The following is a 26,650-nucleotide window of genomic DNA, read 5'->3' as shown; positions in this document are numbered from 1 at the left end:
CATGGGGAAAGTCGATTGCACAACTGTCCATGTTTTTGTTCCTGTTGTCTCAAATAGTCCTCCAGTTCATTTAGTCAATGACCTTGGCGACCAATGACAACAGTAATCAATTCAGTCCTGCTGTGGTCAGTCGACCACCTCTGAAGCAAAAGGCCGAGTTGATCTTAAATTCGTCGATATGTCTCTGTCAAGCGCATGGTGAAAAGGACGCTACCGTGTCGAGGTCGGCCTTGCCGGACGGGCTGCCGGCCTGCTGGGTTTGGGTCCTCGAGGACAGCTGTTCCCGCAGTGACTCCGCCTCTCTTTGCGCCACCTCAGCTCGCTGTTAGGAGAAAAAAAAATGCAGTTCTTTTGGTCAAACATGATTAATCTGATGTTTATGCAGCACTAATCTGAATTCATGTGTTATCTTTGTATTTGGGCACACATTTCCTCAAAGCAGTCTCCAGCCCAGAGGAACACAAACACACACAAAAAATCATATATTCACGTGGACGGAGTGTGAAGCGACTGACGTTGCATGGCGCTGGCATGCCACTAACTTAATATAAATCAGTTTGCGGCTATAATTTTATGGAGGGTGGTGTCAGAAAAACTAATGCTGATGTGACAATTTATTCACACTTTTTCCAAGCTCAAATCACCCAAATTCAACCGTACTGTGTACAACAGGGGTGTCAAAGTCATTTTTTGCCACAGGTCACATTGTAGTTATGGTTTCCTCTCGAGGGCCGTTATGAATTTGGGCAACCCATTAGAATGTTTAAATCCCTTCAAATATTACATATAGAGCACACAGCAAATTAATGAATAACTTGTTTTCAAATCTGAAGTCAAGAATAATGACTTTTATTGTGGTTGACATCCAAAAATATGAAATTTTGGCTCAGATTTTAGCAATCATCATGGAATTTAACAAGTTTTATTTGCTTTCGCGGGCCGGAAAAAATGATGTGGCGGGCCGGATTTGGCCCGCGGGCCTTGACTTTGACACCTGTGGTGTACAACGTGTGAATATCAGCAGACTTCAATATGTTGTTTTACAGTCATTGTGGCGACAAAGTCCGATTCCTTCCAGCGTAAACACATTAACACCACAGGGAGGAAGGATTTCTTTCCCCCAATTCGATTCAATAAAGTGAAATATTACATTGGCTTGGAAAATTGAGATGACACCCACTGCCTCTTTTTATGGTCAAACAGCCACGCTGCAGTCGGGAATCATCAGTAACACGGGGTAAACACGCCATCATTAGGAGTTACAGGCAACTGATTCCACAGCGTTCTTAATTGCAACCACATTGGGAGCCGCTATTGACAGGGCGGGGAGCCGGACTGAGTCGCCGCCAGAACAAAATGCTGTTTTCCATTTTCTCCTTATAAAAACGTATAAAAAGTCTGTGGCTGAGCTGCGGGCCATGCTGTCATCCTCAGTAAACCTCAAATCAGAAGTGAGAATAGTGCGCGTTTGTGTGTGTGTGCGTGGGAGTGCGTTAGTGCGTGTGGCATTCTCATCGAGAGTGCTAACCTTTAGGCTAATATTAACATTACATGCCCATGCTAACCCTTTAGCCACAAATCATACTTGTGGGCTAATAATGAAAGTTAACAACAATGACATTAACAGATACCACGGGAATATTTACAGCACAAAGGGCAGAGGGTGTGCTAAGGGGCCTGTTTCAGCTGGATGGGGTTACTTGTCTTGTGAGAAATAAAAAAAACAAATAAACAAACATGAACCAAAAGCAACACCGTCAATAAGCCTGGAAGGAAGAAGCAGATTTTCATGGTTCTATTTAGAAAATAGCAGCACAATGAAGCTGTTTGTGTTTAGAAAAATAATAGAAAGCAACAGACAGATCCATGGATCCTTTCGGTTAATATTTTCACCATTGTGTTATAGTACTTGTTGGATGTTGAGTGAACTTTAAAGGACACTCGACACTATTTTTTGTTTTTGTTTCCTAACTGACATCGGAAAAACGTTTTATAGCATCTAAAATACCCAAAACACGCAGGCTGATATTTTTAGTCAAATGCAAAACACCAATAAAAATGACAAAACTGCCACAAAATGAGCTCGGAACTGGGCAGATTCAGAAAGTCCCGTCCCCTTGTTCGTGACGGCGCTATTGGTCACACACTGCCTTGCTTCAGAATCAAAACAATGGCTTCAGAGAGTTCAGATTCAGAGAAGATGCTTTCTTGTTACTCATCCAGTTGTGAATATGATTCAAAGAGTTCTGAAGAGGAAAGCATAAATGTTTGCAATCGATTAAAGAAGTCATTCCGTATCAATTTGAGTCATCTGGACTCCGATACTCACATACATGTAAATTTACCAATAAATGTATAAATATATATTGCCTTACTTGTGGAATACAAAACAATTGGGAAGTCGACTAAAGTACTGCGTTATGATTCATCTGAGAGTTAGTGTGTTTACCTGATTGGCTCTTTCAAGGTCTGTCATCACCATCTCAATCTCGTCGGCCCTGAGGAAGACATTCAGTTTATAACTCACAGAAAACCCGCCAAAGAGAATGGGACATGTTCAATAGATTCCATGTGTGTGAGTGTGTTTGGTCCTGGGTTAACTAATTCACTGCCAGACGATGTGCAAATATGTTTTCACTCCAGTGCCAGGGTTTTTGTCATTTTCTCTGAAGTTGCAGGACCCACAGAATATTGAGGTTTAAGACTACATATACATTCAATGCAGCGTAAAAAACCTTACTCTCTTCTTTCATCAGAAAAAAAGTTAATTCCTAAATTATATGGGTCTGGAGTTATAGGAGCTTGAAATGAGGGCGGCTAGCCAAAATACAATATATACATTGATTTTATATAGCGCTTTAACAACAGCTGAAGCTGGAACAAAGCGCTAACATGGTGAAAAAGGAAATGGTATCCCTTTGTGGAAAGGAAAAAATCATGAAGAAGCCATGGCCAACGCTTTATCGGCACCCAAACAAGAAAAAACACAACCCAAACAAATTCGGGAATGACGCTCTACGTACTATTTTCAATTCCCATATTTTCAATTTTGAGCTTACTTGGCTAAACAGTTATCTGCATTGAAAGTGGGGGCGGCTGTACAAAAGGCAAATACTTCCCCCTAGTCACAGAGGTCTGACCGAAGCTACAAATGCACCTCGCCGCAAGAAAAAAACCAAAACCCGAACAAATTCGGGAATGGCGCTCCACGTCATGCTTTTTCAATTCCCGAATAAGTTCGGGAATGGCAGTGAATGAGTTCAAAAAAGAACTAATGCCAGGAAAGTTACATTTGCACAATGCTACTGTCGTTTCCATTAAGATAGCGTCTAAATTTCACCTTAATCCACCGATTGTGAACTCCATAACCCGAGCTGCTTGTATGTGTATGTGCATGCATGCGTGTAGTTAAGTGTGTGTGTGTGTGTGTGTGTGTTTCTCCACGCACATGTAAGCTCCCCTAAAACCTCGGCCACACTAAAACAGAGGGATAACATTAATAGATCTCTAAATCCTAATACAGCAGACTAATCTGCTATGAAGCTGTGAGATTGTGTCTGACTAATGGTCTGCATGGAGCCCACGGTTCACCTCTCACTTGAGGGAGGTCAGAAAGCAGGAAGTCTGTAATGCCGCCTCTAAATTGTCATCATAGACAAGTGTTTGATAAGCTTTTGTTGTGATTGAAATGCATTTATAACTTTTAGTTTATAGGTCTGTCATGGAAGGACATTGGAATGGTGTTCACACAAGAGAGACAAAGAGACAATGGCTGAACAATTTAGGCAACCGACTCCACTTTTTTGCTTCCTAACTGACATCAGAAAAATGTTTTATAGCATCTAAAATACCCAAAACACACAGTACGATATTTTTAGTCAAATGAAAAACACCAATAAAAATTACCGAAAGTGTCCAAAATGTACAAAAAATTGAGCTGCGAATTGGGCATTTTCAGAAAGTCCCGCCCCCAGTTCGTGACGTCACGCCAAGACGTCTTGCATTGGTGGAGAATCAAAACTTCAATAGCTTCAATAGCTAACAATAGCTTCAGATTAGGAGAATATGCTTTCTTGTTACAGATCCAGTTATGAATATGATTCAAATAGTTCTGAAGAGGAAAGCATACATGTTTGCAATCGATTAAAGAATTTATTCCGTGTCATTTTGAGGCAACATTGGGGGGAAATGTCTCACCCAAAAAGAGGCAGAAAATGGCCACCGAGCTCCTATGATGAATGACTCAACCCGTTTCCACAGGCTGATAAATTCTTTAAATGGAGCTTGGACGCCCTCTTCTGGCTCTTTCTGGTGCAACACGAGGTTTTCAGACCAAACAAGCATTGACGTGATGGAAGCACTGCTACAATGTGTACTTTTTTTTCGGTCAGGGGGTGTTCCTTTAGTGACAGTGACGTCACGTATGGACTCGTCACCAACTCAAAAACAAGACTTCCTGAATATTCAGCGCGAGTCTTAAAACGTAAAATATAGCTATATGCGGTGGAATCTTTGTAAAATACACTCACTAGAAGTAATTTGAAGTCATTTTACAAATTATGGACACAACTTGTCTGGAGACGTTGGTTGTCCTTTAAATCAAAAAAAACTATTCAGGTCAAAGGTGCCGTTGTGTATAAAGTACACCTTTTCACAAAAAGCTTGTTTTGGGCTAATCCCTAAATCGTTTGGGTGGCTTGGCCAAATTTACTGCTGATGATCACAAAATGTCACAAACTAAACAATTAGTGCTTCATTCAACAAGCCCCCTCGCTGCCCATTTTTTAAAAATTGTCTCAAAAATCACTTGTACTCTTTGGCATTTGACTCGTCATCATTCCGACTTGATCTTGGTTTAACTCCTCGGTGGTTTCTGCCATCTTTGTAACTGCTTTATTTTCTGTGTAGTTCTATCTCTTGTTTCTATTTATAATTGTATTTTATTTATTGTATTCTATGCTTGTCTGTGTCTGTAAAGTGTCCTTCAGAGCTTTGAAATAAAATATATTGTTATTATTAATATTATATTATTATTATTATTATTTTTGTTATTATTACTGTTATTATTATTGTTATTGTTGTTGTTATTATAGTTGTTGTCATTATTGTTGTTATTGTTGTTGTTGCTATTATTCTTATTATTGTTATTGTTATTATTATTGTTATTATTACTATTGTTATTGTTATTATTATTATGATAATGATGAATATTATTATTGTTATTATTATTATTATTGTTATTATTGTTATTGTTATTATTATCATTATTATTATTACTAATGTTATTGTTATTCTTATTGTTATTATTATGATTATGATGATGATAATGATGATGATGATAATGATGATTATTATTGTTATTATTATTGTTATAGTTATTATTATCATTATTATTATTATTTATTACTATTATTATGTTATCATTATTATGATTATATTATGATTATGTTATGATTATGATGATGATTATTATTATTAGTAGTAGTATTATTATTATTGGATTTGCCTTTATTCGTCTCGCAGTGGAGAAATTTACATTTTCAGATCAGCAAAGTTATGAAAGGAATGAAAGTAGAAAAACAATATACAGGAGCTGCTGGAAAGGCAGTCACTCTCGCATTATTATTATTATTACTATTATTATTATTGCTGTCCTTGTTAAATGCTTTATTACAGCTTCAGATGTTAAAGCGGTATATAAATCAATATGTATTGTATTATACTGTCTTGCCTTTGGTAGCTTGTGTGTTTACTCATAAAAAAACAATATTCCATGCGATTTGAAAGATGAGACACAAAATGTTGAAAGATGCTGCCGCTGCTTTCAAACAAGGCCAATCATCACCCCCCCCCCCCCCCCCCCCCCCGATCTTTCTGTCTTCTGCTTTCTCTCTCCTTCATTCCACAACCAACGTTGGGTGCAAAACCATTAGGCATCGCAGTCTTTTGTGTTTGCGTGTCGCACTATGAGAACTAGCGTTACGTCCCGCAGGCTTTCCAAGTACTGATTTGAATGTATTTAACATAACAGACAAAGTTGATATTAGGTCAAGAATGTGCCGAAGGTAATGTAGTTAAAAAAAAAAAAGAAAAAAAGAGAGTAGGGGCGCTTTTCACTCTCCACTTTTATACTATCCCTTAGAGTTAGTTAAAAGGATCTGGTGTGCATTTATTCAACATAATAGTTCACTACCTCACCAGCTTTTATCCTGTCTTAAGCCATAGTGTGTGCTCGCGCGAGCAGCCTGCATGTTGTCACGCGCACAAATGTGAGGTAAGAGAAGCAACAAGCCAGAAAAGCTTGTAATGGAGAGCATTTATGGATATCGTAATGCAACCCAAATACACACAGTGCACCCGGCTCCAAATGTGATCATTTAATCAAAGTACAGATGTACAAAGTCTTCTTAAATAACCTTTGGATTTGGCTTTATTTGGGAATTATAAAGGCAAAGCTCGAGGCCGAGGGCCAAAGCAGATCACAGTGAAAGGATTTTCAGAATATTCTGACAGGCGGGCCGGTCAAAGGGAAAGGGAGGAAATGACGATCCATGAAGCGGATGCATGCTTGCATCCCAAAATGTTGGAAATTGGGAGGTGGGTGGTTATTTTGATAAGTTGAAGATTTACAAAAGTCAATGTGTGGACAGATCAGCCACATGGAGGAGCACTGGAGCACATTTCAAATGCAGGGATGCATCTGGGAAATTAAAAAAAAAGGGGGCAGCTGGCCCTCTTGTGTTTGAAAAGGGGGCCAAATTAGAAAATGGATGGGGCCTGATTTAAAGGACAACCGACGCCTACGGACAAGTTGTGTCCATAATTTGTAAAATCACTTTTACTGAGCGTATTTTACAAAGATTCCACGGCATATAGCTATATTCTACGTTTTAAGACTCGCGCTGAATATTCCGGAAGTCTTGTTTTCGAGTTGATGACGATGCCTGACGTGACGGAACGCCCCTGACCGAGAAAGCGACACACAATGCATTTTGTGGTACTTTGTTTGGTCTGAAAACTTCGTGTTGATGGCGAAATTAGAAGGAAAACACATAAATAACACGATGGTGAATCGTTGTGTGTTGACTACTATTTGATACTAGTTGACATAAATTCCCAGCAGACAAATCAGCCCATTTCCAATGGAGCTTGGGCGCCATCTTGTGCATTTTCTGGGACGCTACATTGCTGTCATTGACGGCTCGAATTGATATGGGAGGACTTCTTTACTCGATTGCAAACATTTATGCTTTCCTCTTCAGAACCATTTGAATCATATTCATTCAAGAAAACATCTCCGAATCTGAAGCCATTGTTTTGATTTTCGAGCAAGGCAAGACGTCTTGGCGTGACGTCACGAACAAGAGGGCGGGACCTTCTGAAAATGGCCATTTCCGGTTTCATTTTGAAATCGTTTTTGGACACTTTACGTCATTTTTACTGCGCCAGCGTTCACTCATCCCAGAAGAAACTCAAATAGATAGAAAGCTAGCTAGCTAGCTAACAGATACCTAATAGCCAGCTAGACAGTTAGCTAACTAGCTATGTACACTTGAGAATAAAGATGTAAACATGAACACGAAGTAAAGCCGACATCCCGCATTCTTCCGCATTGGCAACTCATGAACCGTCGCTCAAGAGACGCCGAACAAAATTTGTTTTTTTAGCTATTAGCTCATGTAGCAATATGCGCTAATCGTAACAGACGTGCGCCGGTACTGGCGCAGTGGAGTTAAAAAGTTGCGCCAGTGGCTGTCCAAATATGTAAATGGCGCAAGGGAGCGGCCCAAATGCATCCTGGGAACTACACATGAATGAAAAGCGGTAACGAAGCGGGAGTGACTGCCTTTCCAGCAGCTCATGTATTTTGTTTTTCTACTTTCATTCCTTTCATAACTTTGCTGCTGTGAAATGTAAATGTCTCCACTGCGAGACTAATAAAGGCAAATCCAATCCAATCCAAAAGCGTTTTTTTGGAGCATGTGTGATTCAGCCACTGTCTTCTGAAAAACGCCAAGAGATGTACTTCCTTTTCACCCCCCTCCCAAGTCCGCCACTCTTCTTTTTCTGCAACTCCTCCACGTTCCTGCCCGACCCCCCTCCTCTACTTCAGCCCGTGTCCTCTATGCCAGCAGGATATTCCCCGATTTAGATTTTCATTTCCCTCCTCTATCGCACTCTGATCCCGTTTTCTTCGCCGTAGCCTCCGGACCTCGGGGTTGCTTTTCCACATTTTGTTTTTTTGTTGTTGTTATTTTTGTGTCCAGCAGCTTTCATGACCCCATTTCCTTTTCTTTCGACATTACATTTTCACAGTGCGTTACCTTGGGGATTTCAAGGAGGCTTAAAAAGGAAGCTGGTTGTGCCAGTGTGACAGTGTGTGTAATTTTTGGTCAACCTAATAGTTTTGTGTGTGTGCGCGTGCTAGCATATACTGTATGCACAAGTTGTGTCCATAATTTGTAAAATCACTTCAAATGACTTTTACTGAGCGTATTTTACAAAGATTCCGCAGCATATAGCTATATTTTACGTTTTAAGACCTGCGCTGAATATTCAGGAAGTCTTGTTTTCGAGTTGATGACGTTGCCTGACGTGATGTCACGTCTGGAATGCCCCTGACCGAGAAAGTGACACACAATGCATTTTGGGTACTTTTTTTTTGGTCTGAAAACTTCGTGTTGATGGCAAAATTAGAACAAAAACACATAAATAACGTAATGGTGAATTGTTGTGTGTTGCACCAAGACTACTATTTGATACGAGTTGATACAAATTCCCAGTAGACAAATCAGCCCATTTGTAACGGAGCTTGGGCGCCATCTTGTGCATTTTCTGGGACGCTACACTGGAGTCCTGACGGCTCGAATTAATACGGGAGGACTTCTTTAATCGATTGCAAACATTTATGCTTTCCTCTTCAGAACTATTTGAATCATATTCATAACTGGAGGAGTAACAAGAAAGCATCTTCTCCGACTCTGAACTCTCTGAAGCCATTGTTTTGATTCTAGAGCAAGGCAAGACGTCCAGGTGTGACGTCACGAACAAGGGGGCGGGACCTTCTGAAACTCACCATCTCCGAGGTAATTTTGAAGTAGTTTTGGGGCACTTTAATTCATTTTTATTGGTGTTTTGCATTTGACTAAAAATATCAGCCTGTGTGATTTGGGTATTTTAGATGCTATAAAACGTAAAATGTCAGTCAGGAAAGAAAAAAATGGTGTCGGTTGTCCTTTAAACAAAGTGCTCCCTCATCACCTACAATTTTACTTCTCCGCAAATGGACCCTAAAGCCTTTAACAACGATTAAACTACACGTGTGTGCAAAAATGCACTCTCACACTCACACAAACGTGCGCGCACCACCCTGCAGAGCCACGGATCAATATATCATTAATCTTTAATAGTGACTAAACGAGTATAACACAACCAGCCAGACCCTCAAAGAACTAACACAGAGTGTGTGTGTGTGTGTGTGTGTGTGGGGGGGGGGGGTTCTCTACATCTGCTTCCTGCTGGAGATCACAGTCCCCGCCCGGCACTGCAACATCGATAAAATTCTCAGGACGTGTGTGTTTGTGTGCGCACGCGTGTGTGTTTTAAAAGGCAGATTACCCAAATGCACCAAGAGGATGGGAGATTTGTCACGCAATGGCCTCCTTAGCAGCAAGTTCAGAGCAAGTGTGTGTGTGTGTGTGTGTGTGTGTGTGTGTGTGTGTGTGTGTGTGTGTGTGTGTGTGTGTGTGTGTGTGTGTGTGCGCGTGTGTGCATAAATGCAAGCGCCTGTGTGAAAACGTGCACTTATGTATGCATCTTTTTTTTTTTTGCTGTGCCAAACTGTGAAGCATTCAAAGGGTTAAAAGTTGTGTTCAGCCAAACACTGGCGATTTGCTCAGTCAAGCAGTAAACGGGAGAGAGGGGGGGGGGACTCCAAGGACTGGGAGGGTGCAGGGTTAGAGAGGGGTTTGTGTGCGCTTTAAAGCGTTGCATTAAAATTTCAGATCACAGCACGCCACATAGTCAAGGACCCTGACTGCCTCGGGCTCACGAGCAAGCAAGCGCGTGTGCGATTGGATGTGTACACGAGCGTGCGTGGGGAATGTGCGCAGGCATGTGTTTATTAGCTCATTCGAGCAAATGGGGCCCTTGTATACAAAATGTGCTTGCTATGTAAAAGGGGCAAAAAAAAAAAAAAGGGACGAAAACAAAGTAATGAACGAGAGTGCGATCGGGCTGCGGGCGAAAGGAAATGCAAAGGGGTGATGGCAGATCGTCTACTCTATAGCATAAGGTATTGATTGGGACTGTCACCCTGTGCTATATTCCCGTGGACTGTCTTTTCATAAACAGATAAAAGATAAAAAGTGCAGGGAGTAGAGAGTGAAGGAAGAGTAGATAAAAGTAGCGTGAGGATGAGGCAAGTTGGATCGATCTGTTTGTCAGTCAATTTAACAACTCTCTTAATGGACAGGCACGGTGAATATGGGCCAAGGTGAGGGAGAGAAGAAAAAGCCTCCCGAGGTTAAGTTTGTAATTCAATGTGTTTTATGCATTATCTTTTTTTCTTTCTACCTTGGATATGTGAAGTGTAAAATAATAATAAGAATAATCCATTTCATTTCTAAGCGCCTTTCAAAACTCTCAAGGTCACTTTACAGTCACAGGATAGTTTTTTCTGTGGGCGAGCAGCGGCCGCCATACGCAAATAAGTGTATTCTCATAATTATACACAACTGAAATAACAATAAAGAATACCATATTTTCCGGTGTATAAGATACACCCAAAAGCGTTGATTTTCTTGCAAAGATGACCCCGCGCCATATACGTAGGTGCGCCTTATATGTGAAGTAATATTGAGCGACAATAAGTCTCGCATCGACTGTCAGCAGCCAACGACTCCGTTTCCCCCCATAGAAGAAGTAGTGCTTAGCCCAAGCTACTACTGCAGCGTCTTATAACGTGGTGTGCCTTATATTTGGAAAACTGTTGTATACATTATATTTAGATTTTTGTTTTCGTTCATTGAAAGTGTGCCTTGTTGTCCGGTGCGCTTTATACAGGTATCATCCGATTTACGACCGGGTTCCATTCCGACCAATCGGTTGTAAGTCAAAATGGTCGTAAGTCGAAATCCATTCAAAACGCAAGGGTTATACTACAGGATAGTACACGATGTAAATCTGTTGTTTTTAAGCAACTTTTTCTAATGAATACTACTACAGTAAAGTCTCGTTATATCGATATCGGATATATCGATAGTCCCGGTTATATCGATACTATTTCTATGCACGCACGGAGAAAATTACATGCAAACAGGGTCGGATATATCGATAGTCCCGGTTATATCGATATTTTTTCGGACTCCCTTGAATATCGATATAACGAGACTTTACTGTATATACCAAACTGTTTACAGTCCATTTAGAAATTTAATAATAATAATAATAATACATTTCATTTGTAAGCGCCTTTCAAAACTCTCAAGGTCACATTACAGTCACTGGATCACTTTTTCTGTGGGTGAGCAGCGACAGCCACACGCGCCAGTTTTCACTCAACACTGAAAACGAATAAGCCAGTCTGTAAAATGTGTAAAATATGGCACACTTCTGTGTTTTTTGTCAAATACAATTTGCTATTGTGAAAATTCCTCTGTTGTGAAAAATGTCTGGATGCAAACATGCTTTTGTCGTCAAGGAGTTGTTTTTACGGCCCCTTTTTGTGCAAATACGATATTCTAACTAATTCACTGCCATTCCCCGAATGTAATAGGGAATTGAAAATATGACGTCGAGCGCCATTCCCGAATTTGTTGCCTTTTGAACAGCTGTTTCCCATTTCAAATGCAGATAACTCCAGACCCATGTAACTTAGTAATTAACTTTTTTTTTTTGAATTAAAGAAGAGTTTACGGTTTCTTATGCTGCATTGAATGTTTATGTAGTGCCAAAACTCAATATTCTGTAGGGCCTGGAATTTGAGTGAAAATGAAAAAAACCCTGGCACTGGAGTGGACGCACACATTTTTTTTTGCACATGATCTAGCAGTGAATGAGTTAAAATCATCTAAAATGACAGGATTGGGGACATGAGATGATCAAATTCAAATCACACTCAATAAATCCAGTCTTTTATCACCATGCCAAATGCTAACCGATTTAGATATTTGTATTCATACTGCGCTCACATTCATCCTCCCTGCTTCCCTCCAGATAATGTTTCAGTAAATTTGGGATTGCAGAGCATGCTGGGGTGCACTTGGACACGACAAGGAAATGTTGTGCTCGCTGTGGCTGCAGAACGCATCAAAGGCCCTGTCAGTATTTACAGTCCGGCGGTAATGCCGGGATTTTGAGGCTGGCTGAGCCTTGTGGGAGACAATCCGGTAGTTGCGAGAGGAGAGGGAGTTTCCAGGCAAAGAGGTACACTAAACAGGATGATTATGTCAGAAACAGACTATGGAGGGGGTGAGAGAAAAAGGAGGAGGAGGAGAAGAAGAAGACACATACTTTGCTGAGGATTCCTCGTCGTATTTTGCCTTCAAATCAAAGAGCTCAGCCTGAGTTGTTTCAAGTACTGCAAAAAAAAAAAAAAAAAACATTGAAATGAGGTTTTAGATACACTGTTAAAGGACAACCGACGCCTCCGCACAAGTTGTGTCCATAATTTGTTAAATCACTTCAAATGACTTCTACTGAGCGTATTTTACAAAGATTCCACCGCATATAGCTGTATTTTACGTTTTAAGACTCATGCTGAATATTGAGGAAGTCTTGTTTTTGAGTTGATGACGCCCCTGGTCGAGAAAGCGATACACAATGCATTTTGGGTACTTTGTTTGGTCTGAAAATTTCGTGTTGATGGCGAAATTAGAACGGAAACATAAAAAAAGTGATGGTGAATCGTTGTGTGTTGCACCAAGACTACTATTTGATACTAGTTGACACAAATTCCCAGCAGACAAATTAGCCCATTTCCAACGAAGCTTGGGCGCCATCTTGTGCTTTTTCTGGGACGCTACATTGGAGTCCTGACAGCTCAAATTGATACGAGAGGACTTCTTTAATCGATTGCAAACATTTATGCTTTCCTCTTCAGAACTATTTGAATCATATTCATAACTGGATGAGTAACAAGAAAGCATCTTCTCCGAATCTGAAGCCATTGCTTTGATTCTAGAGCAAGGCAAGACGTCCTGGCGTGACGTCACGAACAAGGGGGCGTGACCTTCTGAAACTCGCCATTTTGAAGTAGTTTTGGGACACTTTAAGTCATTTTGATTGGTGTTTTGCATTTGACTAAAAATATCAGCCTGTGTGTTTTGGGTATTTTAGATGCTATAAAACGTTTTTCTGATGTCAGTTAGGAAACAAAAAAATGGTGTCGGTTGTCCTTTAAGTAAAGCGTCCATTTTTTTTCTTAACTTTCTTCAGGATGGATTACCTGTCTGGAGGGACTGCGACTTGTGCTCGGCCTCTTCCAACCGTGACGACATGGAATCTTGGCTCTCCTGTAGTTTCCTACCAGGGCAGGCAAAAGTCACGTTAGAGAGCACAATGTCACAGTGAGACTGCGTCAACAAATCTTGAGCTTTACACTTTGCGGCAACTGCAGCTATTCTCTATTTTCCCACCATTTCTAAGGTGTCACCCCTCGCCCCCAAGAACTCCAGAGTAAAAATCTCTCCAATGCAACCAACTCCTTATTAAGTAGTCTTATTAGGCAGGAATGTGTAGCCATTGGGGCACTCAGCGCCGAGGGTGGGGTGAAGCAGGCGGAGAGGCATGGGCCTCAAAAAACCACATGGATAAAATAGATTCATTCTTAGCATATAAAAAGTTAGTCTCAGCTCAGAAATTGCCGCCGTGTGTAAAAACATCAATAATCTAGCACAAAGAGTGTCTTTATGGCCCTCTTTGATGCCCCCACCCTTCTCCGCCGCGCCGTCTCTCCTGTCATCTCCATTTTTTTCCCTCCCTGCCCTCAATTTCATCCTTTCATCTCGCTCCTTGAAGAAGCCACATACGTATCAGAGGTGCCATCCATTTACAGCCCCCCTCTCACAGGCAGGAAGTGGGCCCTCAGTCAGACAGGAAGGGGGCTATAAAACACTGACGTACAGGAAATGCAATTCGGACCACTCATCTTCGTGTCTGTGCCTTAAATTGAGCAATGCCTGAGTTTTTTTTTCACAGTCTCACTTGCCCATTGGCATAAGTGCTGAGTGTGTGTGTGTATACACACACACACACACACACACACACACACACACACACACACACACACACACACACACACACACATATATATATATATATATATATATATATATATATATATATATATATATATATATATATATATATATATACACACACAGTAAAGTCTCGTTATATCGATATCGAATATATCGATAGTCCCGGTTATATCGATACTATTTCTATGCACGCACGGAGAAAATTACATGCAAACAGGGTCGGATATATCGATAGTCCCGGTTATATCGATATTTTTTCGGACTCCCTTGAATATCGATATAACGAGACTTTACTGGATATATATATATATATATATACACACATATATATATATATATATATATATATACACACATATATATACATATATATCGATGAGAAGGTTTCTTCAGCCGTCATCTGTACATATATATATATATATGTACAGTACAGTCTCGTTATATCGATATTCTTCAGGAGTCGGAAAAAATATCGATATATCCGATCCTGCAGCATGTACATTTTCTCCTTGCGTTCACAGAAATAGTATCGTAATAAGCAGTACTATCGATATAACCAATATTGATATGACGAGACTTTACTGTATATATTTTTTTTTCTGGCGTATAAGGCACACCGGAATATAAGATGTATCAATGAATTTTTCCATATATAAGGTGCACCGGAGTATAAGGCGCACCCCCAATGAATGGTGCATTTTCAGTTTTTTCAATATATAAGGCGCACCGGAGTATAAGGCGCACCTTCAATGAATGACAAAAATGTTCCAAATACAGTGATACCTCGGTTTTTGACCATAATCCGTTTGCTCATATGCATGCCATTAATAAAAAACAATAAAATACAAAAACAAGTTTGTTTTTCCCTGAAAAAAAAAAATTGCGATGCACTGAAGCTGCGATAAGTGAACCGCGAAGTAGCGAGGGATCACTGTAGATCTAATAAGATATTCACTGTCCTTTCTAAGAACAAAAGCATGCCACTTTTAACTTGAAAATAGCACACACACTAACAAGAATAACCATATTAAACACGTGCATTGACAAATTTGACGTAATGTGGCGCCACAAGATAACATTTTACATTGATAAAATATCTGGCGCCAATGCATTTTTTTATCATTCATTACTACCAGCAGAAGCACTCTATGTTTCTGACAAAAATCAACATTGAACAAAAGAAATCCAGACGGGTTTTTATCAAACGGGGAAGTGGCCCATTAGAATTAATTATGAACACTAATCTTAAGGATATCAAATCAAGCCATTTTGAGGGTTTTATTCCACTCTCGGAGCCAATAAAAGGACCCATGTGTAACATTAAATCCAGACAGCATGGTTGGAATAGTTTGTGGCGAAGAGAGAAAATAGCAGCCTGAGGTAGCTGATTCCAATCACAGTAAGTGGCACAGCCATGGGAAAAATCAGCTATTGTTTTACTGTCCAATCCGCCAATCATCGAAAAGAATCCAGGCATTGAGTAACGCAATGGAAATGGGTTGATTGAACTGCTGAAAACTGAATACTTGGGTTTCAAAAAAAAAAAAAAAAAAAAAAAAAAAGAACATTTTCATCTGATCACCCAATGACTCAAATCAAAACAGCCGCACGCACGCATACCTCTCTTTCTCTGCATAGTCGTTGTGCAACTGGATTTGCGTTTCTTGTGCCAGGTTCTCCGCTTGGTTCTTCAGCGACAGCTCATATTCGCGGATCTTTTCCTTCAAGGCCTTGATGGTCACCTCTGTGGGAGGTAGAAGCATGGATCAACAGTGAATACATGTAGAGGCAATAAAAACACAAAGAATGCATATAAAAAAGCTACATACAGTGAGACCTCAACTTACAAACACCTTATCTTACAAACTTTTCGTCTTACAAATGTCAAATTTCTGAAAATTAAACCTTATAATAAGCACTATTTTCATAATACACACCCACTACGGCTGGCGGAGTGATCTTTGGCGGAAGCACACGACCGAACAGCACCAGAGGTTAAGTTACCAACAGTCCTTATGGAAGGTGACTCTCCTTCCATAAGCCATCAACGACCATCAAAAAGGCAAACAAAACTTTATTTTACAACACAGTTTATTTCTTTAATTACAGTCCTCATGTAATGTGCCTCTCTTTCCAATCAGCATTTCCCTTTGACCCTCGATCTCCAACGCCATTCCATCAAGCCATCAATGACCATGACAAATGTAAATAAAGTGAATTTATGATACAACGCAGTGTATTTCTTTCATTACAATACAATAGCACATTTATTATACATAGAATAAGGTATGTTGTGTGTAGTTCTAAGGCTTATTTAGTTGAAAAGTATATTTTATGGAAACCCAAGAACGGATTATTCCCATTTTAATGGTTTCCTATGGGAAATGTTTTTTTGAGATACACACTTTTCGCCTTACACACTCTGTCTGGGAACCAATTAAGTTCGTAAGTTGAGGTCTCACTATACAAGACAGGGTATGTAGAAGGTGACTGTTTAAGAAAAACAAGTGCAGCGGTTAGCAACATTTTCTCAAATCATTCTTATCCCATTGAAATGAAGGAAAATGCTACAAAATGTTGTACCGTATGACATGGAAAGGGGTTACCGTTATTTCATAAAAGCATACAGGAAAGACATTTTAAACAAAATTTAAAATGAACCGTTTTTGTCACATTGCATCACTTGAATAGTAACTGTGCTACATTTACTGACGTGACTGCCTTGGCCACCTTTGGGCCGCATAAAACAAACAGATAGTTCATTGAAATGTCTCAATTCATCAGAGTTCATCAGTTTGACACTAACAATAGTCATTCTTCATAGAGGATAAAGAATATATTACAGAGTATTCATCTTACTATGTGTATTGCTGCACCGTTTGTGGGTTATCCATTGCTTAAATGTGGGTGTTGCGAAATCGATTTACAGTTGGCATGAAGCTAGTGAAGTGAAAGGCTAAGCTATGTGATTTTTGTTTTAATACACCAAGTTAATTCTCTTTTTTTCATGTTAGTTCAAGAGTAAATTTCAGCTGAAGGGCGTATTAACTCATTCGCTAACATAACCGAATTTATTTGCGAATTGAAAAGTGTGACGCTGAGGTGCCATTCCCGAATTTGTTTTTTTTTTCTTGCGGGGGCTTCCGATAAAGCGCTGGTCAGACCTCTGGCAATGTTTTATTTTCCCTTCCACGACGGGGCAGCATTTGCCTTTTGTTTCATTTGCCTTTTCGTCGCTATATAAATAAGTATATATTGTATTTTGTGCAGCCGCCCCCATTTCAAACTCAGATAACTCCAGACCCATAAAATTTAGGAATTAACACTTTTTCTTCTGATGAAAGAAAAGAGTCAAAGGTTTCTAATTGAATGTATTGAATGTTTATGTAGTCCTAAAACTCAATATTTTGTGGGTCCTGCAATTTGAGTGAAAATGACAAAAACCCTGGAACTGGAGTGGACACATTGTTGCACATTGTCTGGCAGTGAATGAGTTAAACAGCTTGAAAATATTTTGGAAAAATATTCAGAGAACTGTTCACCAATTCAATTAAGTTCACAGCCATCATACGATACCGTATCTCGGCTCTGCGCTCACAAGTAAAAGCAAAATTGTCGGCTAATTGATGGGTAACATCTCGAAAAATTTAGCAAGTGTAATTTAGGTGTTAAGGGAACTGATGTATGTTGGTTGGAAGTTAACAATATTGAAGTAAGAATAATCTTTATGATGAGAATTTAAAAAAAAAAAAATAAACAGTATAATGCGGGAACTACAAGGGAGAAGGAAGTGTGTACTTCCGTCGTATTATTCACGCACTTTACACTCCCAATGTGTGCCGTAGCACATTTACGAGTGCGTTTTCGTGAGATTTCCCCGAGTCATCACAGACTAGAACCTGCTCCACGCGCACCGGAGGCTCCCGCCTGGCCTTCCCATCCCAAAGAGGACGTAAGGTACACTCATGTTCTCCAAGCGCAGATACGCTGTATTCATTAGGATTCCATTAGTGCTGAAACCCCATAACACGCTGACGTCTGAGCTCTGCACGGGGCAGCCCGGAAATAAATCTAACACATAACTGGAGTAATAAATAGGCCTCTTGTGTATGTGTGTGGATTTTCTCAGAGAAAGATATAAATGCCCGAGACGGTGATAAAGAGCATTGCAGCCTTCAACTGAGGGCTCTAAGTATGCGTGTGTGTGTGTGTGGATGCCACGTGTGCGCACGCCGCATGTGATTTAAACTCCAGTCTCACTACTCTGACATATAATCGATAGGAGAGTCCCTTCAGAGCCCTCTTACCCCTTAACTGCTTAACTGAACTTTAAACATTTAGGTTGCAAGGATCAATGGCCCCTTGCTCCATTTGTATTTGTGTGTGTGTGTGTGTGTTTAACAGGAGTGGGAGTGACACGGCGTGTTTTGGGGTTTAAATACCCCCCCCCCCCCATCTATTGAGGCGGGAAGTAGGGATAAAGGATGAAGGAACAGGAAAATCAATGGCGGAATGGAACCCTGCCGCTATCGAGCTGCCCCAATTAACCCGAGATGAGGGGGGAAAAAAAAGGGGAGATTCCAAAACATTCCCTGCTCCCTCCTTCTCCCTCTCGCTATTCCCCATCCTGCCGCCCGGACTTAAAATGAAACCACTTTTACAACTCCTTTTCGCTCATCTGCGCCTTTGTCACTTTCCCCCCCATCTTTTTTTTTTACCCTGAGGTAGCTTGTCGTTTTTTATTCATGAAAATGTGCCACATGTTCTTTCCCCATGAAAAACCTAATTGGAAGAGTAAAACCTTGTACATTTTGTGCTTTTAATAATGCACGAGGTGTTCAAATATTTCCAAATGTGGATTAAAAATATCCGCCGCGCAGGTTCCTCTCCACTATAAAAATGTCATCAACACATTGCCGTTAATGTCGTGGACCTAAGAGGAACACTAGATTCTGTTCACATTTTCTCTGTACAGACTTGTCGGCCCATCTATTTTTAATTCTAATTGCAAGCATTTCCAAATCACACTCAAGATTTATAAAGCCTTAATTCAAAGTGGCACACGGCTCTCAAGTTGCTTGTGATGTCAGGATAGATTATTTATTTTCAAATCTGATTAACAGGCTCCCTGGTGATACTTTTGCTTTTCATCATTTTCATGGGTTGTGAAAGGAAATATTGTCATCCCCCATTATCCCCCCCCCCCAGCACACTCTTTACTTTGGGTAAGAACATTTGTCCTTCGGCTGGTTGTGGGTTAGAAAGGATTAATTCCAGTTCTATTAATTTCAGTGGGAAACATGATTGAAGTACAAATGTCTCTGAATAATTAATATATATTTAAATGCAGTACGATGCAATTTTTGCATTACAAAGGCTGCAAGTGGGGAGGAAAACATGGGTCAAAAAGTGTGTTGTAATACACATTCATTTATTGTCCATGATTGATTTAAAAATATAAATAAAAAATAAAATAATTCTACATTAACTCATTCACTGCCATTCACAAACTAATTCGGGAATTGAAAATATGACATAGAGCGCCATTCCCGAATTTGTTCAGGTTTTGTTTTATCATGCTTGAGTGCCGATAAAGCGCTGGCGATGGCCTCTGGCAATGTTTTTTTTCTTTTCCACAAGAGGACGGCATTTCCTTTTTCTCCATTTTCGCGTTTTGTTACAGCTTCAGCTGTTGTTAAAGCGCTATATAAACCAATATGTATGCATTGCATTGTATTTTGTACACCCGCCCCCATTTCAAGCTCATATAACTCCAGCCCCACATCATTTAGGAATGAACTTTTTTCTGATGAAAGAAGAGAGTCGAACGTTTCTAACGTTGCATTGAATGTTTATGTAGACCTAAAACTAAATATCCTGTGGGTCCTGGAATTGACAATGACTAAAACCCTGGCACTGGAGTGGACACATTTTTGCACATGTGGCAGTGATTGAGTTAAATTGCAATCGGAATACAAAGTTGAAAAAAATCCAATTAGATAGTTCTGCCCTATAAGAACATGTCAATTCAACACAAAAAAAGACCAGAGCCCATCTCCGATCCCATAATCTCAAAAAAGTAAATTATACAGGCAACAAATTATACTAGGCCTGGTGATAATGTAATTTATTGGTTGCCTGCAGGCCATATTTGCTGCTTATTTTAAAGGAGCCATTTTAAATATAGATCCAAATATATATATATATATATATATATATATATATATATATATATATATATATATATATATATATATATATATATATATATATATATATCGGTATATATGTTTCTAACCTTGGTTTTTGACCTCTGCAAACTCTTTGTTATAGTCCTCCAGTGTCTCTCGAAGTTTGGTGTTCTCCGTCTCAATGTCGTGCATCCTCTGGAGCTTCAGCTGCAGCTGCTGAGCCAGTTCCAGTACAGGTACGGGATCTGCCACAGGAGTACACGCACAACATTTAACACGGGCGCAAAGCAAATTACAAGAATGCAATAACTGCATTCATCAGGCCCCGTGAGAGCAAACGTTTGCCCCCGCTGAGGTGTCCTTGAGCAAGGCGATGAATCTCTTAACGGCTCCGGGGACTATTATTTTGCCGTTGACCGTGAACTTTGCTCCCTCCATGAAGAACCGCTAGTGCCGTCAAGGACAAAATTCTGCCAGTGCTAGTGTTATCATAGAATGGTGGGCTAACAAGTATCACCTTTAAAAAAGTAAAATACATAAAAAACGTACTGTATTTTCCGACGTATGCCAAGGTAAAATGTTCATAAATTTAATATTCGTAAACCGCAAAGTTCATCAGCCAAGGGGTTCGTAAACCGAAGTATAGCTGTATTTGGAAAACATTTTTCATTAATTGAAAATGCACCTTATAGTCCGGTGCGCCTTATATATGGAAAAAATGTTTGAAAATAGACCATTCATTGGGGGTGCGCCTGATACGCGGGTGTGCCTTCTACACCGGAAAATACGGTACTTCAAACTTTCAAAATAGACAGTGTTCAAAGAAGAAAAAGGTGTGACCAATTCTGCATCGGTACAACCAACCGAATAATCTGGTTACACCGGTGCTACAAATCCAAAATCTAACGGAGCGCCTTACTGTACATTTTTTACCAATTGATCTCAAGCCTGGCGAGTGGTTAGCTATTGAAAGTGTTATTGTAGCGATCTATTAACTCATTCGCTGCCATTCCCGAATTTATTCTGGAATTCAAAAGCGTGACATGGAGCCCTATTCCCGAATTTGTTGGGGTTTTGGCTTTTCTTGCGAGGGGGTGCCGATAAAGCGCTGGTCAGACCTCTGGCGGTGTTTTTACTCCCTTCTACGAGGGGGCAGCAGTTGCCTTTTGTCCATGTTAGTGCTTTGTTACAGATTCAGCTATTGTTAAAGTGCTATATAAATCAATATGTATGTATTGTATGTATTTTGTACAGTCGTCCCCATTTCAAGCTCAGATAACTCCAGACGCATATGACTTAGGAATTAACTATTTTTCTGCTGAAAGAGTCTAAGGCTTTTGACGCTGTATTGAATGTTTATGTAGTCCTAAAACTCAATATTCTGTGGGTCCTGCAATTTAAGTGAAAATGACAAAAAAAACCCTGGCATTGGATTAGCCAAATTTTTGCACACGTCTGGCAGTGAGTGAGTTAAAATGTTAAATTAATCTGAGCGAGTCAAACCCATCAGGGGCTCGTGAATTATTCCAAGTTGTTTTCTTATCGTTTGCTCATTGAAGGGAGTGGGAAGTAAACCGGCGGCAGTGTCTATTTTTGACCATGTGTGCGGTCATTAGAATACTTTTTAAATGGCAGCGGTAGGCTATGTTAAATTAGCTCATATCATTGTCATCTGATTTAGTTTTGAAACACCATCACAATTAAGTGGCTAATGGATATCTAGCTTCTCGTGACGGTTGTCAATAAAGTTATTTCCTTGCCGGGAATCACGTCGGAGACACACGCAAGGCTTTGAATATGGAATCCCAAAAAAGAAAAGAAAAGGAGGAAGAGGAGGAGGAAGAAAGGGTTAACTGTCAGTGTGATGAAGAGAGCCCTGTCAGTCAGGCCAATCACATCTGATTGGTGCTCATGGGTGGCAGACTGGTGACAGGCAGCCAAGAGACGCGGGCGACGCTCATCAGCATGCCAGCGAAAAGAGCATTTTGCGTGTGTGTGTGTGTGTGTGTGCGTGCGTGTGTGTAGTACAGATAAGAGGAACTGACAGCTTACAGCTGGGGGTAAGGACTGCGTGCACGCGTGCGCGCCTCATGTCTGACACAGTTAGATATCTTAACTATGCTAATGAGAGATCAGCGGCGAACGATTGGAGAATTTCATGCTGATTCTGTGCCGTCAAAGGTGACACGCCATGCAGGGTAAAGCAACATGCTCGCAATGCGTTTTCAACACATCGGTCGCGCACACGGAGTACAAACATTGAGGAACATAACCACACACCCTGAATGGAGGCTTTTATCTGCCTCCAAGTTGGCGCCCTTGAAATGCAACTTTCTCTTATCAAACCTTTGTCCTTCATGGACACCATCAGAACTCCTCCTCCTTCAAATGTACTGTACAGCCAGTTAAAAGTTGTGTGACTTGTTGGCTACTAGCGCTAAACCAAACCTGCCAAATTTTGAAACCAGAAAAGCCTAGTAATATGCCGGGATCCTGGTCAAGGGGTCCTGAAGCCAAACAATGTTTCACATTACAGCGATTTAGAGGACAACCGACGTCTCCGGACAAGTTGTGTCCATAATTTGTAAAATGGCTTCAAATGACTTCTACTGAGCGTATTTTACAAAGATTCCACCGCATATAGCTATATTTTATGTTTTAAGACTTGTGCTGAATATTCCGGAAGTCTTGTTTTTGAGTTGGTGACGAGTCCGTACGTGACGTCACTGAAGGAACGCCCCTGACTGAGAAAGCGACACACAATGCATTTTGGGTACTTTGTTTGGTCTGAAAACACAAATTATGTGATGGTGAATCGTGTGTTGCACCAAGACTATTTGTTACTAGTTGACACAAATTCCGAGCAGACAAATCAGCCCATTTCCAACGTAGCTTGGGCGCCATCTTGTGCATTTTCTGGGATGCTACATTGGAGTCCTGACGGCTCGAATTGATATGGGAGGACTTCTTTAATCGATTGCAAATGTATGCTTTCCTCTTCAGAACTATTTGAATCATATTCATAACTGGATGAGTAACAAGAAAGCATCTTCTCCGAATCTGAACTCTCTGAAGCCATTGTTTTGATCCTGGAGCAAGGCATTTTGTGGAGGAGTATCCTGGCGCGACGTCACGAACAAGGGGGCGGGACTTTCTGAATCTCGCCATTTCCGAGTGCATTTTGTGGCAGTTTTGGGACACCAAGTCATTTTTATTGGTGTTTTGCATTTGACTAAAAATATCCGCCTGTGTGTTTTGGGTATTTTAGATGCTATAAAACATTTTTCTAATGTCAGTTAGGAAAAACACAGGCTAAAAACACAATGCAAATGTAGATCAATGTCAAAGATATATAGTGATATCTTAGCTTACGAACGCTTTACCTCACAAACTTTTCACGTTACGAACATATAATCTTGGCTGACGAACCAAACCACACAGCGCCACAGTGCCTGGCGGACTAGTTTTCGGCGGAAGGACACTAAACCACACGCTGGAACAGCGCCACGGAGTCTGTCGGACTAGTTTTCTTTACCCCCTTTGAGCGCAGACGTGGTTTGTCATCGAGTTCTTTTGCTATTATGGGACCGAAAAAGACCCCACCACAGGCTAGTGTGAAGCCGAAGAGGACACACAAAAAAATTTACAGTCGAGCAGAATAAGGAGTTCATCACAGCAGGCACTGTGCCGATCGACTGTTCTAAATTCAAAAACCGCAATTTGAATATTGAATAAACCGTCACCCGGAATGGGACAATGAAAACCGTACTAATTACAGCAAAACCGGAGTAGTTGTATGCTAAACACGCTCATCAGACACCTTTAAGCCTTCAGCTGATAGAAGATAGAACAAAACACAATGTTTCCAAGACTGCTGCATTAGTCAGGTTGGTGCTGTGTGTGCATCAGGCATTACATCATTGTCTCGCTGCAAGTTAAGAATAGCCCCCCATCAGTGCCGCTACTGACTTATTGGGAGCAGTACAATCTAAAGATATTATTGTAGGTCCAACCGTGTGGGAATATGATGACCCCCTTACGCTATAGATGATCCTGACGCCGCTTGTTCTGACATACGTGGGACCCCCCTCGGGGCACCCGTGTAACCTAACATCTCCCGCTGCATGTCCCTCTCTGACCCCGGTGCGTTGACTTCTCATATACGTCGTGGCGACGCTCGACAAGCACATGAGGACAACTTTTTTTTTTTTAAGACATTCTTAAAGGCAACACCAGTGCAGTTGAGATCTCATGTGGACATAATAGGGTGCTGTAGCACGCCTGGATGCACTGCGGCGAAGCACCAGAGGGATGGTGTCATGTTTTTTTCCCCTTTCCTCATCTGTTGGTGCTGCTTGCATGCATGAAAGGGTCCCGCTGACGACATTTTTTTGTAGCCTGACGACGCGGTCTAGACTCAAAGAGGAAACAGCGTGATGACTCGTCTTACCTGGGACATCGATTATTTTCTTGTACACGTTTAAGAAGGCGGCCTCTGCTTCTTTACTCCTCTTACTGAGGGCGTCGATCTGTAAAGGCAAAAGAGATGGGAAGTGTCAGAGAGTTCACATCACCTCCAAATGTGTGTGAGGTCAGGGATCCTTATGTGTTAAAGGCCGTACATTGACTAATGTTAAGCAGATTCCTTACTTACAGACAGTGTATTGTCGGTGTTCAAATACCTGACATGTTTCGGCGACTACTTCCGCCTTCGTCAGAGTGTCACGGATGTTGCTGTGACGCGCCATTTTCAGCTGGTGTTGCTATGAGGGCGTGACCTACCTGTCAGAACTGACAGGCAAGCCACGCCCCCCGCTGTCCGCTCGTCCCTCCAGGATGCTGCTCCAGGTAGTAGAGAGCATGTAAGCTCCCTCATCCCTGTTGATGGTCCTTGGTCCTCGCTTTCGGATTTCAATGGCCTCCCTGATCCAGCGCTGATGTTTGTTGTCTTCGGTGCGGATGACTCTGGCCTTCTCCCAGTCCATGATGTGGTTCTCTCTTTTGCAGTGGTCCGTGATGGCTGATTTATGGTGCTCCTGTTGTGCTTGTTCTTTTATTGCTCTTGTTTGGATTGTTGCCGTCTCCTTCTCGCACTCGTTCTTGTGCTCTTTCTTTCTTGTATTGAAACTCCTTCCTGTCTCCCCGATGTATGATTTATTGCATGACTTGCATGGGGTCACGCCCTCATAGCAACACCAGCTGAAAATGGCGCGTCACAGCAACATCCGTGACACTCTGACGAAGGCGGAAGTAGTCGCCGAAACATGTCAGGTATTTGAACACCGACAATACACTGTCTGTAAGTAAGGAATCTGCTTAACATTAGTTATCAAGTAGACAGGATGAATTTAGTACAACGAGCCGTACATTGACTTTTGAACTTTCACAATTTGCCCCAAGCAGTGTAGTTGAGATTTTCTTTCCATTGAGAAATGTAGTACACTGATACCTCGGTTTACGAACCTCTTGGCTGACAAACTTTTCGGTTTACGAACGTTACATTTATGATAATTTTACCAAGGCAAACCAACTATTTTTCGGGATACACACGGAGCGGCCACAATGTGTGGTGTGTCGTTGGCGAACGAGCCCGTTCTCCTAACAAGAAAATGGCACCCAACTTTTTTTTTACTCTATTCCCCGCCCCAACTCTTTGGTTAAAGCCACGGGGGGATGGGGGGGATTAACATTAAAGAGACAGGCAGACGACAGAGAGATAGAGTAATGAAATGGATAGAAAACAGTGAAATTTGGACTTGTTTCAACTTTGATAGTTCAAAGGCAGAGTGTAGACTGCAAGGTTAAAATATCCCATCAATCAGGCTCCACAAAAAAAAAAAAAAAAACGCATAAGCCATCTGTACACTTGATGCAAAAAGCTATCAACCCAGCTAAACAGAAGACCATTGATGAGGAACAAGGTAAAATTATCGCAGAGAAAGCACCTACAAGGGATCATTCCTCAAGATGGTGAAAGAAGAAGGCTACGTTCCTAATCAAGTGTGTGATGCTGAGGGAACCGTCCACTCCATTCCATCAAGCCATCAACGACCATCACAAAGGTAAATAAAATGACTTTCTTATACAGTAGTTTATTTCTTTAATTATGTACAATAGTACAGTTATTATACGTAAAATAAGGTATATTTTGTGTAGTTTTAAGGCTTAGTAAATTAGAAAGTAGAAAATTATGTTTTA

At 40.8% G+C, this 26,650-nt stretch overlaps 1 protein-coding gene across 3 annotated transcripts in view; it reads right to left on the bottom strand.

The window, feature by feature from the left end:
* The window catches only part of cux1b (cut like homeobox 1b), a 109,637-nt gene that overhangs the window by 28,670 nt on the left and 54,317 nt on the right, over positions 1 to 26,650 (bottom strand). For all 3 annotated transcript variants that reach the window (XM_089014570.1, XM_089014571.1, XM_089014573.1), the window contains exons 4-10: positions 24,903 to 24,981; positions 20,560 to 20,697; positions 15,882 to 16,005; positions 13,448 to 13,524; positions 12,514 to 12,580; positions 2,450 to 2,498; positions 215 to 322 (exon numbers count right to left, since the gene is read on the bottom strand). In XM_089014570.1, the coding sequence (XP_088870696.1) occupies positions 215 to 322; positions 2,450 to 2,498; positions 12,514 to 12,580; positions 13,448 to 13,524; positions 15,882 to 16,005; positions 20,560 to 20,697; positions 24,903 to 24,981 (642 nt within the window). The remainder of the gene's footprint in view (positions 1 to 214; positions 323 to 2,449; positions 2,499 to 12,513; positions 12,581 to 13,447; positions 13,525 to 15,881; positions 16,006 to 20,559; positions 20,698 to 24,902; positions 24,982 to 26,650) is intronic.

This window comes from Hippocampus bargibanti, linkage group LG14 (assembly GCF_051943395.1).
Source record: "Hippocampus bargibanti isolate YZ-2025 linkage group LG14, ASM5194339v1, whole genome shotgun sequence".
Taxonomy (NCBI): Eukaryota; Metazoa; Chordata; class Actinopteri; order Syngnathiformes; family Syngnathidae; genus Hippocampus; species Hippocampus bargibanti.
This window is presented reverse-complemented; position numbering and strand designations above follow the sequence as displayed.